This window comes from Cyanistes caeruleus, chromosome 8 (genome assembly GCF_971803275.1).
Source record: "Cyanistes caeruleus chromosome 8, bCyaCae1.hap1.1, whole genome shotgun sequence".
NCBI classification, from domain to species: Eukaryota; Metazoa; Chordata; class Aves; order Passeriformes; family Paridae; genus Cyanistes; species Cyanistes caeruleus.
Genome location: NC_141708.1, coordinates 21073510 through 21086761, shown reverse-complemented (window position 1 = coordinate 21086761; position 13252 = coordinate 21073510). Strand labels below are relative to the sequence as shown.

General features: G+C 36.4%; 1 protein-coding gene across 4 annotated transcripts in view; it reads right to left on the bottom strand.

Annotated features, from left to right (window-relative positions):
- VCL (vinculin) overlaps nucleotides 1-13252 on the bottom strand; it is a 58810-nt gene that overhangs the window by 24087 nt on the left and 21471 nt on the right. For all 4 annotated transcript variants that reach the window (XR_015290196.1, XM_023929401.2, XM_023929402.2 and 1 more), the window contains exons 2-6: nucleotides 13161-13231; nucleotides 6894-7044; nucleotides 4961-5069; nucleotides 2487-2609; nucleotides 2074-2234 (exon numbers count right to left, since the gene is read on the bottom strand). Coding sequence is in view for 3 of the 4 variants with exons in the window: in XM_023929401.2 (XP_023785169.2) it covers nucleotides 2074-2234; nucleotides 2487-2609; nucleotides 4961-5069; nucleotides 6894-7044; nucleotides 13161-13231 (615 nt within the window). In the remaining variant the exon portion in view is untranslated. The remainder of the gene's footprint in view (nucleotides 1-2073; nucleotides 2235-2486; nucleotides 2610-4960; nucleotides 5070-6893; nucleotides 7045-13160; nucleotides 13232-13252) is intronic.

The following is a 13252-nucleotide window of genomic DNA, read 5'->3' as shown; positions in this document are numbered from 1 at the left end:
AAACAAAATACAATTAAAAAGGTCTCAGTTCAGAGCAGAATTATACTTTGATTATACTAATCCACACAACGTATTTATGCATTAAGCATAACAACCAATATTTTCCATTAGGAAACACTGCCAATATATGAACCGTTTTCTTAATTAAATCCTTTATTAATCTGCCTCACCAGCAATATGAGTAAGAATTCCCTAAGCCTGAATTGCCAGCTCTTCACAATAGATACTTTTCTTTACCACAAGAATTTCCAAATATGTTGTGTAAAATAAAACTGTATTCATATTTCATAAAATACAGGAAAGCCTAACTCCAAAAATAAAACTGAATTGAAAAAGTACCCACACAAGACTGCAGTTTTAAGCTTAGGCCTAAAGAACATGAACCATCTGAACTGAAGGAAGGAAGGCTGTGGGTAAAACACTATGGCAAAGACAAAATTCCTGACTTAATAAAGCTTTCTGGCCATGCAGAAAGCTCATTCCTGCATGACTGGACCCTTTATTTGTCACTACAGAGACTCATAAATTAACATAAAAGCATTCAGCAAGAATGTGCTGTAAAATCTTGCCCTAACTCTAATCAGATTCAGACAGAGTCTTAATGCAGATCAGCTTGCAATTACCGTTCTCAGTGACAGCCAAAGCTACACACAGCTAGACAGAGCTATTATGATCTTTTAAAACTGTGTATACCAGAAGTATAAATGCCAGTGTCACAGCTGGCACATAGAGAAGTTGCACAGCACACAATGTGCACACAGCACAACATCCCACAGACATGCTTTTCTTGGGTTTAGTACAAGGTAGAGGTGGAGGGTGTGGAAGAAAGCTTACCTTCTAAAGGTGAGAAAAGGGTAAGAAACAGGACAACAAAAACAGAGATGCATACAGTAGTCATAATAAGGAAGTGATAGTGACAAAACAACTCAAGAGGCAAACTTAGTGCCAAACAACATAGGCCAAAGTGATTTTATGTCTCGGTTACATCAATGTTAGATTTCCTGCTAGACTTTGTTTACTAACCAGTCTGGCTTCAGGTCTCAGTAAGTTTTTTATGACATTTATGCATATTTGTTGCTCATAGCATTAACCCTTAAAAAATACCTTCAGCAATTTGCTTCCAAGTACTCAAAAAGAAGTTGGCAGGAATTTCAGTTATGTAGCTGCATTTACTTGTGGGTTTACTGTGTAAACCCACAACACTTCTGTCAGACCTGCTTTACAGTCTTCCAGACATTCAGTAGCTTCAGCATCACTTCAGAGCAGCACTTAGCTCCACGTAAGTGGTTGCAGTCACTGACACAGCTGAACACTGATTTGTAAGGAACCAATCCTGTCCATAAGCCAGCTTCACAGGCATCAGACTTACCCAGAAAGCCTCTTCAATCTAACAGATTTCTTTGAGACAAGACAAAAACCTGAATTTTACTGTCATGTCCAGAATAAAAATGAGGCAGGGAGAAAAGGGGACAGGTGTTCAAAGAGGAATCCCCCAAAATTGACTAAAATTTCTCAATTCCAAGCCTTTTACACACGGAACAGTGTGTAAAAGTAACCTATCTTTTCTAGGAGGATCTAGAAGGAAAATCTCAATCTCACTTATAAAATGCCTAGCTACAAGACCAGTTGGATGTACAGAACAATAACTTTTATACAAAAGTTTCCTATGTCAAAAATCATTATGTGGGGTATTTATACACAGGGAAAATAGTCTTCTCTGAGTAAAATACATTGTATTCCAGGATTTCTTAATGATGCTGAAACTAAAGCATGAAAAAAATCTGACTTCTGTTTGACCACTGAGTTGCAGTAAACCACTGAACCACCTTCAAATGCCACACTCATTTAACTTTGCTTATTGAGAGAAAGCTCATTTTGAAAGATTTATGAACATATTTATCTCCGAAGATATTTGACCTTGAAGAGATTATATTACGTGATTACATACTGTTACAAAACTGATACACAAATACACATTTCAGTGGTCTCAAAAGCACAAGTTCAGAAGTTCAAGTTCAAAAACACAGTAGACAAAAACTAGACTTCTACATACAAATGTAGATATGAAAATACCTTGCTGGCCCAGGCATCTTCATCCCAGGAAGTGAGTTGCAATACACGAATTATCTCATTTATCTCAGCACTCATTTTCTCTACTGTGAAATTGCGATTTTTCAAGGCCTCTTCTATTCCCTGGCTTTTAGAATTCTTTGTGGTTACAAAAATCTTCATAGCTGTGAAAATACCAGAGATTAGCAAAAGGTATATGCAAGACCAATCAGTGGTCAAGTTGACCTTCTACTGTACTTATATGGAACATTTTTTTTTTGCATGGACCATTTTATCTCAAAGAGATTTAATACAAGAAGCACAGTTACTTGCAATTGATTACAGATGCCAAGGTTATTTTTACTAAACATAAGACATCATAACTCCAGTTCAAAACAGTAATTCGGAATGGTATTAAAAAACAAAGCAAAAAATACCTGAAATAAGTACTGGCAATAGTTCCTTCACTGTATTCATGGAGTTTACCAGCATAACCCTGTGTTCCTGATGAGTTAATTCCTGTTGTCTCTCGTCAATCATTTTTGCCATCTTTGTCATTCCTAAAGATTAGAATAATTGAACATTTAGACACTTGAGATTTCTAAATAAGAGTAAGTCATAATGATAACTTTTGTAGTAGCAGATGTTACTTTAAACACATTCCAGATACTTCAGAGACATCACCCATTCAAAACCTACCCACTATGTAAAGTGGAAAGAACGATCAAAATTCTTGATTTAAAATCCTATCAATAAAATAGGAAAATTCCTGAAATTACTGTTTTAGGACATAAATTCACTTAATGAACACTGGAAGCTGATTTAAGGGGGAAGGGGAGGGTGTCATCTTTTCTGTTAAGATTTGATCCATGCCTTAAGCGAATGACAGAAAAAGGAAATGTCAGTATTTTATTTGTTTGCTTGGAGGTTCTACCAGAGGTCAGGAACTGTATTTATTTACGTTTCATATTTGCTAGAAATCTTTCAGTACCCTAGAAAGAATAAAATTTATTCTAGAACAGATCTATTTTCAGTAGCTAAGACTTGTGAGGTTTACCACACAATGTACATGGAAACTTCAGACACAGCTTCGTATAAACTTAAGATTATTTAAAATGGTGCCATTGTGGTTGTACTCTTTCTCTTCCAGGGTATAAAGCTGAAAGTAAGCTGTATATTCTTTGGCTGAATTACCTTTCTGCTGGTTAGCATCTTAGGCATCTTACCACTGCTTTCATGGCATCACTGAAAAGCAGTAGGATCCTCACACTGAGGCCACAGCACAGAGAGGCAAGCTGTGCAGAACCACATTTCCTTTTAAATGACAAAAGCCTTACTAGGTAATTATGTTCCACTCTCCACTTCCAGCATAAAACCTATAAGCACTCCCTTGACTTTAAGTGTACCTGCTCACATTCCTATTATTTACATAATAAATGCTAAGTTCAGATGCCCATTTGTATAACTACAAGGAACAAGGACTACAGGCGTTAAGTTTTGTGAGCATGGGCTGCAGATGTTGAGCAGCAGCCAGCTCAGGCAAAGACAGAGCTCCTACAGCATTCCAGAAGCATAAGGCTCACTATTTATTCAGAATACCATGAGTTTAGAGAAGATGATTTGCAATAAAGGTAACAAGCCTACATCTCACTCTAAGAAACTAAGACACACAAGACCTCTGCCATACATATGTAACAGCAAATTATGTGTGTGAGGTCCAGTGAAAAGACCCAAATGCTTGTAACTGAGCCCAAGAGAGCAAACTGAAGTTAGGGATAACTTCCATTTTAGAGATATGTAAAAGAACCACAGAGAAACTAAAAGTGTATATACCAAGTTGAAGAAAAAGGGAAAGAGAAGATTGTCCTTTTGTTTTCTTTTCCTCTTCCAAATGAGGCAAAAACTAATTTAAGGAAATTTCTGATGGGAAATTACAGTTTAGAGAACACTATACCTCCATATGGAACTTCAAAGCTTTTCCACATCTAGAAACAAGGTCAGGTATACACATGTTAAATAAAAACAGGATAATCTACAAACATGCTCTGTGCCATGACAGCTCTTAGTCATTTCATTTATCACCTAGCCACATTACACATGAATTTATAAATATAAAGTACTAACTAGATTCCTGCTGGTTTTATATAAGCATTCTTTATTTCAGTGTAGTTTTAGTTCCAACCTCTTCCTACACTACCACCACCACACCTAAATTTTACAGAATGCTTTTGTTAAATACCTTAGCTACTTCAAGCTGAAGCATTTGAAATAGCAGATGACTTAGATTAATGGTAGGTTTCCTCTAGACCAAAAAGAGATAGAGACAGCAGCTCCTCAATTACCCATCACTTTGACCACTGAAAGTGTGAGTTAACACAGTGAAGTAACAAGTAGTGAAGGAGCACCAAAGAGCACACATAGAATTGCCGTAACAGCTGGGCTTTTGTATTATACTTGAAGACAGCTATTTCTGCAACCTCATTAAGATGTTAATATATGACATGTAGTTTATACTATTCCAAGAAATTCCTACTGGGCCTAACTATCTCAGCCAGTGAAGACATATTTATCAGCTTAATGGATTTTATTATATCTGTGAGTTCTTAGTTACACAGCTTTTTCTTTTTTTTTGTTTTTTTGTTTTATCCTTACTAATGCATGCTTACTTCCTTCACAGTATAGGAAAACTACAATACATGTCATCCATGTGCACATATCATTTGCCAACATCTTCTGCATTCTTAAAAGAGACTGGGAAACGAAGTCATCCTTTCCAATGGAAACTTCCAAAGCAACTGCTTTACCATTATCCCAGTGTTCAAAACTTGGGTGAGGAAGGTGTTGGAGGGAAAACAAAGTAGTGGAAATGACTATACTTAGTGTATTTATGAAAGACTGAAACGAATCAAACCTGGCCCTAAATTCTTCGTGTAAGTCACCAGATCCTCCATTGTCTCTACCACTTCTGCCACAGTCAGATATTCCAATATTCCTTTGCAGACACGGATGATTTTACGGACCTAAGAGAGAACATTCCATTATTTCTTAGGTAAAGCTAAGTTACCCTTGAATTAGAAATGCAAATCTGTTACTAGAACAGTTTACTTATAGCATTTGTTAACATGACAAACAGGCAATCATAAAGATCTGAGATTCTGAGTGAGTTACCCAAAATGCCATAAGTCAAGTGCTGTAGTGGCAAACCAGTATTTAATCAACCTTCCACTACTTAGAAATGCAAAATCCTACTTCCAGTGTTTTCAGTTTGTATGATAAATGAAGGATAGCACTGAGAAAATAGGTTAGAAAGAACTTCATCTATGTAGGCTGTCATGAAGTTTTTCATTGCAATTTCATCAATAAAATATTTCATTTAAATCACAAATCAAAACTACACAGAAAGCAGACTTCAAGCTTTCAGAGGAAGTATCATTTATCATACAGCTTTACATATGGATAAAGCATTACCCAGCATCCCAGCAGGGAAGATAGATCCAACATCTTAAACTTTCCAGAAAAATCTGTGAAGGATGTATTTCATTTACCTCTGGACCTCTGCCTCATCTTAACTTTTTTCAATTCACATTTGTGATCAGTCAGTAAACCTTCTAACCTCTGAACCACATTACTTCTGACATCACTAGGTACAATTCTTAGGAAAGAACAAGTTAATTAACATTTAATTTGTATCAAACACATGCAGTGTTCAGCACCCAGAAAAGACCAAAGCTTCCTCTGAAACTCATTTCAGTTTGTCCCAATGTTACTTTATATTGAAACATAGGACAGACACATGCCAACTTCAGTACTCCTGAAAAGCCAATCATTCCCAACTAATGGCTTTCTTTTCATTCACAAGGAGTTGTCAGGTGAGTCCCACAAGGCATTAACTTCACAAAAGTCAATTAATTTCCTTAACACTAGAAAGAGATTGAAAACTATTAACTTCCTTGGAAGTCCCATACCACTTCTATTAAAAACCATTTCAGAGGAACATGCTAACAGTGCCATGAGCTGGTTAAATGAGCCAAGGATACCATGTTAGATTACTCAGAACAGCAAGAAGAGCAATACAATTCCACAGATTAACAAATTGTTACAGAATTAGGATTGACATCAGCATTTCTAACGGCATGAACTTTATTTCTTGTCACGTGATCTTTCTTATTCAGAAATGAGCAAGACTCCACATCCCCAGAAAGAGCATCAAAACTTTGATTTGTAACAAAAAAAAAAAAATCAAACACGAGACATTTACATTTCCTTGCAACTATGGCTATTTTTGTACATATGAGGATGGACAAACAGCACTTCTGAGTCAGTTTTTGGCTTGTGCAGTGCACAAAACATAGCAACTATTAGATTTATCAGAATACATCTTCTGCCTGACTAGCCAGACAGTCCAAATTTGTATTACCTCCCATGCCCCAAGGCCAATTAAATTGCCAGAGCTAATGAGGCAGACAAACATGTTAGAAAGCAGTCTAGGGCTTTTCAATTAAGGGATACAGAAAATATAAGAATCAGTAATGGCTAAGGTGAAGGGAATACAGAAAAGCATCAGGAAGATATCAGACAGTTGATGAGATCTGGCCTTTTTGAGCAATAATCACAGGCAACACCTAAACATTATGTCATGCAAAAATGCTCCTAAAAAAACAGAGCAACAAGCCTTAAGTTCCTTCTGACAGAAGGGAATGCAAAATATGCTTCCAACCAAGCTAAAACAGTCAAAACCTCATTAATCTACTGAATAGTTTGGTTTACTTAATTTAGTTAGGGGGACATTTTAATTAATAACACTGTTATGCAGGCACTTCTGTCAGTCATGCTGGGATTCCTACCTCTGCTTCATCAAATGTCAGGAGCAAGTCTGATGTTCCAGAAAGGATTCCTCTTGATCCATCAATGAGATAGTCACGAGCTGGTACTGAATAAGGATCCGCTTGCAGCATCTGGGCTGCCCGAACAAGTTTGGTGCAGGCATTCTCCACTCTGTGGAAAGCCAGCAGACAACACTTGTTGATTAACATCTGTCTGTATGACAACAGCCTTGAGAAAATGTTGGATTTATTTTTAACTTCACCATTTAAAGCACTGCAAGCAAACTGATTGTTCTACACCTTTATGGTTTAAAAGGCAAGAGTATTCATTGTATTTTTTTCTAACAGAAGTCACCATCAACCATACAACCCGGTTTTTCAGAGGTCACAGAACCTTCCCACGTAGGGAATGTTTGAAGTACCCCTTACAGAGCACACAGTACATGTCATTAAGGAAAGCTCCCAACCCAGCAAAATACCTTACATTCTTCATGACAAGGGCTGGGAACAAAACAATTATTATTTTAGGACTTCACAATCAAAGTAACTGTTAACTTTTATCACTCCTGTATAGGCATTGTTATTCAAGTAGCAATTGCTATTAATAAATATTAAATGACAGCTACACATTTGGACAAAATAACAGTTTTAAGAAAGACCCTGTGCTCTTCTTGAAGCTGTAGTCCAGGTCTTCAGAGTGTTAACAATCCTAGAAAGAGCATTTTAAATAACCACAAAATCTAGTGGTAATGTACAACGTTTAAACGCAGCTTGCAATTCCATACATAAAAGCAGAAAGAAGATTTTCCAAAATATTACAGTATGTAATTGTAGTAACACAACAGGTACTTACAATAAGAAGACAAGCTCTGAAATTAGGTTCCATCAAACCATTTAGCATAACAATTTTAAAATATCAAAAAATGGAAGACTGAAAATGTTTTGATTTTGTTCTCTTGTAATTACTTTGTCACACCTTTGGAAAATAAAAAACTCAGACTTCCCTTTCATGTTAGCTATGCTACTCATGACTGTAGTTATTGACTACACTCCACTTTCCTCCACTGTCTCCCATTTCATTTAAGTGTAGTGTAATACATAATGCTCTGTACATGTGAATGCCATGTGCTCATTCAGTGAGGTCCCAACAAACATAAAACAGTTTTATTACAGCAATGCTACTTCCTATGACCATTTTTGCATGCTTGTAACATAGCCCATTTTCTACTGACCACTTGGGCACCCTCTTTTATCACACTTTTATTAAAGTATTTTTGGAAAGTTACAGTTGACCCATTTTTCCCCCATGTTCTTTGCTAGCACAAATATTAGAACTTCATGGTTATATCTAAATGTAGCTAGTAGAAATAAGACACCCATTACAGAAAATTTATATACACACTTTTTCCCAGAAAGTAAAGTTTTCGGCTAATAGCTCCCTAGAATAGGTCAAATTGGACCGACTGCATTATCATAACCTGCTCTTTTTGGGAGACATCTGCTCAGGGTATCAGATGGCAGGGACTCCTAACTGAGCAAGAAAATGCAGAAGGACTTCAAGGCAGAAAGTGGAAATGTTCTTCTCATTACTATGCAATGCACTTAGTTATGTCATCAAAGTCAACTGACTTCAGTAAATTAGATTTCCCTGCTTGCTTCTCACATTTACTCTTTTCAACTCTGCCAAGAAAGGGATTAAACAAATCACCTATTCAGCAGCTCAGAGATACAGGCTCAGAAATACTTAATTTCCTAAAGTTTAATTTCACGGTTATCTGTTTAATACTAATAATTATCTCAAGGCTGGCTCTTCCATTTGTCAAGACAAGGATTAACATAAATGCGTATTACACCAGAAGTCATCATAATTAATGAAAATAGTGTTTCTAAAGATTCAAAATTTTCTTTTACAGTTTTTAGAGTTGAACCTCTTAAAGGTAAAAGTGAATTTTAATAGTATAATGCCTATTTTGTATAAACTTCCAAATGCACTTAAAATACTTTAGGAGTGCAAGCTGTGTACTAGAAAAGCATAGTGATGTTTGAAAATCAGACACATTTCATCCCCTGCAAAGCACACATGCTAGGAAGCAAAAGATCAGGAAGAACAGGTATTCATTTACTTCCAACCAACCAAAACAACACAAACGACCAAAGCCCGTAAAAATGCAATGAACCACTTGTTCTATCACAATAATCAAGCATGTTCAGAAGTTTCAAATAGAAGTTCATTGCTATGGTGAAGTTTCTAATCTCTGTGTTATATTGCAACATAAAACCAACAACATATCCTAATAAAAAAGTGTATTTCTTTTTGAGGCATGATTACAATAAAGTTATCTTAACACCAGCCAAATTCTTTGTGGGGAAGACACTGGTCATATTTCTAACCATACTACTTTGGGTAGTCAATCAACTTCATCACTATTAAATGCATTCCTTACAAAACATGAGGAGGAGAAAAAAAGCAACTTATGCTGAACTATCAATTTAGTTTTTAGGTTTTAGGATTGACCTCTGCTTTTCCCTGAGTTTGTTTTCCAGTTTAACCATTACAGTTTAGTTTATTTGCAGTTCTAGAAATATAAAGTAAAAAGCAAATATTTTACATTAACAGTAATTTGCTAATACATGCTAATACACCATCAATGCAGCTACAGCTTGGCTACCAAAATAATGTTAACATAGAATAGTATCACTACTTGATTTGTTAAATGAGCTTGTGCATGCAAATTAAACAAATTTTTATTCTCAGTGTAAACAAATAGTGTAACCCTATTCTTTGCCTAGAGACTGCAGTTCTTCACTTCTTTACAAGAGAAGCTTAACAAGTAATAGGAACACATTGCAAAACATCTGATGTAAATTATATGCATTACTTACACTCCCTGGTGATTAAGACAATTAAGATAAAGAACTCAGCATTTTTTAATTCTAAGTCAACAGTTCCAATGTGGTTTATGTCAGTTACAAGTGAAGGGATGCATGATAGCTTTTCAGCAGCCAGCAAGTTATTTTGCTGCACAATCACACTCCTACTGAAAAGCTTTACATATTACCATAATATATATTTATTGTGAACCCTTGATGTTGGTATCAATCCTTTAAAAGAAGAAACAGATCTCCATCCTCCAAGACTGATGATCTTTTTGAATGGAGGAAATAGGAATAGGGAATGCAGTGCTAGCACATGTGTACTGCTTCTTACCCATCATCCATGCACCAGTAGAAATTCTGCTGGAATACTCCCTTAAAAATGAATGCCAATTCCTGAACTAATGCTTTAGAAACAAAAACTTCTCAAGGAAACAAAACCAGAAAAAGACCCTCATCTGTTCCAATTCTTGCATCTAGATTCTGTCCTTTACAGCAGTAAAAGATAAGTCTGCCTTTGTATCTCACCTGTGACTATCATTTGTCCCCACAACCAAGATACCCATGACAATACACTCCCCATGTTAACATGTAACTGTTAACACATTCTAATTCATTTTATTATAAACTCCAGATTAACAAAAACCCACAAATTAAACAGGTTATCTTTCACAAAGAACATTGATCATTCCTAAGTCATGTTACTGCATCTAGGATAGTAGGTAGTCTGTGAAGTGGGGGTCATTACTCTGACAGAGAGAGCTTTGGTTCCCATTTTACATAATATCACAGCTCACGCAGTCATGAATTGCTGCAGAAAAAGTTCTTGCACCCAGCATAAAGTGGTACTATTCAGCAGTGCTTGTGTCACATTTGTACAGAAATTTAATTATTTAAGTCTTGCACAATTTGCTACATTTTGATCAGACGCTGAATACAGTATAGCAATTTTAAAAATCTCTTTTCCTTAAACCGTTGCTTGTCTAGGTGAACAAGAAGCTGGAAATTAACTAAAAACTCCACACATCCTAGAGAATGAGCACAATCAAAATTACACATTTGCATACAATTCATCGAGAAGCAAGAAAAAAGCTTTGATCTCATTTCATGAAATAAACACTCCCCTCAAAAAAATCAAACCCCCCTGCAGCCACACAAGATCACACACCAGGAGCACAGCATGATAAATACTGTAGTGGATTGTATCAAAGGCCCATTTAGCCCAGTATCCTGTCTCCAAGAGTAGCTGCAAGTAAAATCCTAAGGAAGGTTAAGAACAGGATAAGCATTTATCACACTTCCTCTAGGCACTCTCCCATCCTTCAACTATTTTCAATTCTTGGGATTTCCTGCAGCTTGTCTATTTGATGACCCACAATGGATCAACCTAAGTACTTAGCTATTAACCTCCAAACCCACATAAAGAATTTTAACACATTACTAGCTGTACAAAGAATCTCTCCCTACTGCTGACTTACAAACTGCTAGCTTAAAGCAATTCCCCCATCAAATTCTGCTGTAGGAAAAATACAAGTTTTCACCTTCTCCATGCAACTCATACTTCCTTAGACATTGTCAGGCCCTCAATCCCCTCTGTTACTTTTTCCAGACTGAAGAGTTCCAGCCTACTCAGTTTTCCCTTATACAGAAGTAATTCTATGCCTTTGTTCTCCAAGCCCTTCTCTATGAGCTTTTTCCAGTCCTACAACAACCTTTAAAAAATTGTGTGGCTACCAGTAGATGCAATATTCAAGATGAGGAACGAAAACAGATCATGACATTTTGATCTCCCATTCTTTGATGATAAACCTAATGTTTTATTTACTTTTTGACCACTACGAACAGGTAAGAATGCCCTCTCACCAATGTACAACTGCTCCAAGACCTTGCTCACTACTAGTAATGGTTCAGTCATCCTATCTGCCATTAGACCTGCTGCTCTCCCAAGTGTTCAGATATTTAGAAGTAATTTAATCCACACTTAACATCAAGTCACTTCAATTAATAAGGTACTGTCATTTCCCAGAGTCATCCATTAACCTCTCTGCCCTGCATAAGACTTAGGGTCATCACTAAGTACTCTTGCCTCACAAGTCAGCCTGGTCTCCACAACATCTATTAACATGGTGAAAAGCACAACCTCATCCAAAAGCTCCACAATCCTACTGATTTCCTCCTGCCATTGTCAGGGTTAACCATATAATCTTTTCTTCCACCTTCAATTTTCTCTTTTGCATACAATTTTTTTTCTAATTACCCTGCACCTACTTTAAAAGCCTCTAGACCCTGCCAAGTTTAGAAATTGGTATATACTGGTTTGTTTTATTTCCAAGAATACCAATAGATTTATAAGGCAGAATTTCCCTCCACAGAAACACTGTCACAAAGCACACTATATATAGGTGAGGTCTCTCTGTTCTCTAATATAAATTTTCTAATCATTTATTCCAAAAGTACATCAGACATAGGTCTGATTTCCCGTTCCCCAGATCTCCCTAGAAAGTTTCTCAGGCTGTATTATCACTTTGATCGACATATTGGTGGTCTCAAGTGACAAGACTACTTCACTTATAATTCAGCTATTTCATTCTTGAACTCATATGCTAATACCACCTGATCCTAACCATTATTTTAATTATTCATTTTGTCAAACTACAGTGCAATAAAGTAAATCCTTATTCACTGCCTACCATAAATTTTCCCTTTACACATCACTCCCTTCTCCCTTTTATTTTTTTCCCAGTTGTCTCAATGCCTTCTTGTTTTGACTATCTGCCTATTTGGTGTTTGGAAATAACAGTATAATACTCAGTAATTCTGCATACACTGGACAATGCTAACAAAGAGGTTCCTATAGGTAGTAGATCACAGAGGAAAGTTACTTCAATAGAAGTCTGTCAGGTGGCAATAAGCACCTTGGGAATTCCACAATAATGTGTGATATATCAGCTTTAAGGCTTAAGGCAGCAGCAGAAGAAAGTCAGTTGTCCTTTACACCAAGACACAGAATTAAGAAGGTAAGAAGGAAAGATAATGTAAAGATGTAAGGGGACTGTCTACTACACTGTCTGCAGTAAGTCATTGCTCTTCAAATGTCATAGATTTCCAGGCAGTTATGCTATCAGCTGTCTATACTGACAAATTCAGATTTTCCCATCACCCAAATAAATAGAAAAAGACTGAGACACCACATTGTCTCTGACACTTTAGGCAAGCCTACAGGAGGACACAGCTAAGTACCATTATTACCCTGATTAATTTCCATTATTATTTTAAAGGAAGAAATACCATATATATGTACTTATATGTACAGAATGTAAACAAGACAAATCCCTCCTGCCAAAGAGGTTGTTCCTGACATTGGAAGCAGTTTCCTGTACACACAATACAAGATTTAAAATAATATTAATTTACTTGATAAATGCTGGCGGCATATCCCTTTTCAAGATCTGGTCTTCTGTTGTCTGCACAGTCTCTTTTCCAACCTGCAGGAAAAAAAAGATATA